Source organism: Apis dorsata, unplaced genomic scaffold (genome assembly GCF_000469605.1).
Source record: "Apis dorsata unplaced genomic scaffold, Apis dorsata 1.3 scaffold_269, whole genome shotgun sequence".
Classification (NCBI taxonomy): domain Eukaryota; kingdom Metazoa; phylum Arthropoda; class Insecta; order Hymenoptera; family Apidae; genus Apis; species Apis dorsata.
This window is the reverse complement of record NW_006263547.1, coordinates 607387-611477: the sequence shown is the minus strand read 5'-3', so window position 1 is coordinate 611477 and position 4091 is coordinate 607387. Positions and strand designations below refer to the sequence as shown.

General features: G+C 24.7%; 1 protein-coding gene across 2 annotated transcripts; it reads right to left on the bottom strand.

Moving 5' to 3' along the window:
- Positions 1–486: 486 nt before the first annotated feature.
- LOC102679792 (histone H3.3) lies at positions 487–2647 on the bottom strand. Of its 2 annotated transcripts, none has more exons than XM_006616626.2 (3): positions 2383–2647; positions 1526–1661; positions 487–1445 (listed from the first exon to the last, which is right to left on the bottom strand). In XM_006616626.2, the coding sequence occupies exons 2-3, from the start codon at positions 1651–1653 to the stop codon at positions 1163–1165; spliced, it is 411 nt and encodes a 136-aa protein (XP_006616689.1). In that variant the 5' UTR covers positions 1654–1661; positions 2383–2647; the 3' UTR covers positions 487–1162. The 2 variants fall into 2 exon arrangements, with proteins under 2 accessions (XP_006616689.1, XP_006616690.1); XM_006616627.2 differs by having other exon boundaries at positions 2150–2486.
- Positions 2648–4091: the final 1444 nt, after the last annotated feature.

Sequence of the window (4091 nt, the reverse complement as noted above, 5' to 3'; positions counted from 1 at the left end):
CAAAAAAATATCCTCTTGTATTGTAAAATAATTCAATTTTATACCTTAAAATATATAAAATTATTATTAAATTATATATGTAATTCAATATAATTGTGCTCTTTATGCCATTGCATAATTATAAATAGTTTCAAATAAAATATTTGTATAATGTAGAATTTATTATAACAATTAAAATTTAATCATATTCAATATTATCAAATGAAATGAAGATTAATAATTTATAAATTTCATTTAATGCATGAAATAAAAAAAATTATTCTAATACTTTTGATTAGTTAATAGTTGAATAATTGTAAACTTGAACTTTTGATGATAGTAAATTATGCAATATTTGTAATATTTGTAAAAGTAAAATTGAATAATAAAATTGTAATATTTGTAAAATAAAAATATTGTAAACTATCAATTGATGCAAAATTATGATTCCTAGAACTTACTATTTAAATAACAGTGCAGATTTCTTATAAAATGGAAAAAGGTAAATTAATATTATTTTGAAGATTTATTTAAGAAACGTTTATCTTTACACGAACAATGAATACTTGACTGATTGAAATATCTTACGTAATTTTCATACAACCAGAGTTCTAATATGATAAACACTACATTGAACATACTGTTCCTACAAAAAAAGTGCCTTATTCTCTAATGTACATTTCACTATGTATTGTATCAATAATGATAAGGATGATGAATATAATAGAATTGTAATGAGAAACTAAACATTTTCGATCTTATTCAATCTTAAAAGTACTTTTAGAAGAATTAACAATTGTCTTTTATCACGATTATTTAACTTCCGATTTTAGGTTTCTTTTTATAAGTATTCTTACTCTGTAAAATGTAAAATGACGAAAAATGAAATTAAGAAATTAGCAATTATAATTGATAATTTTTGAGAAATAATATATAGTCTATTTTTGTATAATAATACCAAAAGACGAAAACTATCTATATCAAAAACAGTTGAACCAATTCTTGTATCAATTTTCCAGAAATCTGAATTTTAAATACATGTTATAAAGGATGATCATGTCATAACTCATACATTATTATGGAGTACAACATAATATGTAGTTTGGAATGAAAATGTTTCATCCATGATTGTTACGAATGATAATAATAGTAATAAATGGTATGTATGGGAGTTACATATTGTTTAAGCACGCTCGCCACGAATTCGTCGGGCCAACTGGATATCCTTGGGCATGATTGTAACACGTTTCGCGTGAATAGCGCACAAATTTGTGTCTTCAAATAAACCAACCAAATATGCTTCTGAAGCTTCTTGTAAAGCTCCAATTGCAGCACTTTGGAAACGAAGATCAGTTTTAAAATCCTGTGCAATTTCACGAACCAATCTTTGAAAAGGTAATTTCCTGATTAACAATTCTGTTGATTTTTGATATCTTCTGATTTCTCGAAGAGCTACTGTACCAGGTCTAAAAATGACATTTTATTTTGCATATATTATATACTAAATAGTATTTATTATTACTATTATATATTATTTAAAATCTACCTATATCGATGTGGTTTTTTCACACCACCAGTAGATGGTGCACTCTTACGTGCTGCCTTTGTGGCTAGTTGTTTACGAGGTGCTTTACCTCCAGTTGATTTACGAGCTGTCTGCTTAGTACGTGCCATTATTCACTCTGAAATAATATAAATTTGATTAAATTCTCTTAAAATTTAAATTTTAAAAAAGCATATTTTTTTATAATTAAATTAAATTAAAAAATTATAATACGATATGAATATATGTGTAAAAAAATATGTGTAAACAAATTTCTCAATTTTATTCATCACAAAAATGATCTCTAAGAAAAAACAAACGCGGGAAAAATTATTTTAAAAGGTATACTTGATAACTAGAGTAAACTAAATTCTGGAGTGGGAAGAAAAGAATGGTGGGGTAATGAAAGTGGGGGTATGTTCCGTTGCTGTTCGTGCAAAGGAAGCGCGCACCAAAGAACGCTGCGCATTGCGCAATGCACAAACTTTCTTGCACCGACGCGAATAAAACCATGCTAATAAGAAAAATGTATCATCCTAACTAGCAAGAATTTCTTTATCTTCTAATTATCCCACTGATAAATAGGAAACATAGTTTATCAAATGAGATTAAACGAATGACACTCGCCATGAAACAAATCGAAAGCGTCACTTCCGAGAAAGGATCATGAAGCGATTCCCTCCACGAACGTCAATTGCAAAATGGAGGCAATACGATAGTACGTCGCGTTCGAACATGAAAACTCGAATTTTCCAACACTTTTCACATTCATTAATACACGTTGTATTGTCCATATATTTGCTGATACTAGTAATCACACATGATCGTAAATGAAATGCAATTTTGATAAATTTACATACCACTTAAAGAAAAAATTCTACGAGAAGCAAGAGCTAGCACTATCCGTTTCCTTGTACTTCGATGGCAGTGGACGCTCTCCCAAGTCACGACTCCCTTGTCCCTACCCCCTAGAAATTAAATCGTGAGAGGCACGTAAGCCCGCGGTGCAGTGCATCCAATCGGAGGTCGGATAGCAGTTGAGTTTCAGAATGTAGCACATGCGATTGGCTCAACCTCCTACGCCTAGATTGCGAACCAAGAAGGACCCTGTCAATTGTAATATACATGATACTTCTCGGCAACCTCGTTTTACTTGTATCGTTATAATTGCTATCCTATTGTTTTTCAAATTAATGAAATTGATAGATTTTATTATAAAAAACATTTATTATAAAAATCATAGCATATCAAAAAGAATTTCTTCAATGATCAATAATCAAATCTGTGTTAAAATTTATTTATCTGCATACATTTTTCATGACTTTTATCATATAATTCTATCTGCAATGAAATCGGTTATTTGGTGGAAACCTCCAGAAAAGTATGCAATTTCTATAAAACATGATGGATACGTCATTTCGATAATTATTAAAATAGCAATTTTTATTTGTTATTTAGAATGAATACATTTTTGATTAAATTTAAATAATTATTCTCAGAATTAAAGTTTTATCTATATTTTCTACTCAGAAAAAAATAAACGCCATTATACATCTAAATGTAAATAATATTATGTATTGATGTTAAATTAGTAAAATTATTGAATTTTGGCGCTTTTGTCAATTGAATTTTATAACGGAAATAGTACAGTACTAAACAAAATTAATTTAATAACTAATTAATTTCTAATTTCAGAAAACATTTTAATAATTAATTAAATATTTTTATTTTAGTAAAAAAGTGTATAAATTATGTAAAAACATGTATACAAATTTATATCAATCATCAATCATCATCAATGATTTAAGTTAATGAATTTTTAATAATTTATTTTTGTTTATCATTATATATTTATAAAATACATGTCATATTTATGTTTACATAAGAAGATAATAAAATATTAATATGATTTTAAAATATATTATTTAAATTGGTGATGTAATCTTTATAATTACTATTTAAATTAATTATAATTACTGTATCAATAGTATGTATATCAAAAAGCTTATTAAAAATGAAAGATTATTAAAATTCATTAAAAATATTAACTTAAAATTATGTTAAGAAAAATAAAAATTAAAGAAAATAAAAATGTAAAAATTTTATGAAATAAAAAATTTTATTTTGAAGAAAAGTACATTTTTAATAATCTATATTACTTATCAAAATTTAAGTAAAATTATTTCTTTAAAGAATAAACTTAATTATTTAGTACTATAAAAAAATTTGGTACTATATTTTAATAAATATAAAAAAAAAATATATAAAATATAATAAAATATATTAAATAAAATATACTCATTTTTTTGGGAAGATAATTCAAGTTAAATTTATTAAAAAATTTGTATAGATCATTTACATTGATTTAGAGTTATGAATTATTTTTTTATTATTAATATTTATACTAACATAATGATAAGCTAATTAACAATGAAATATATTTTTATGCTTAATGGCATATTAATTTCATTTATAAATATAAGTATATATATATAAATCAATTTTGATAATTTAATAATACAAATACAATTAACTATATTTTCACATTTAATTGAATAATAGAAATATT

Coding starts and splice junctions, on each gene's coding strand:
- LOC102679792 (XM_006616626.2), bottom strand. CDS start 1,653: ATGGCACGTACTAAGCAGACAGCTCGTAAATCAACTGGAGGTAAAGCA. Junction 1,446..1,525: donor AAAAAACCACATCGATATAG/GTAGATTTTAAA, acceptor TGTCATTTTTAG/ACCTGGTACAGTAGCTCTTC.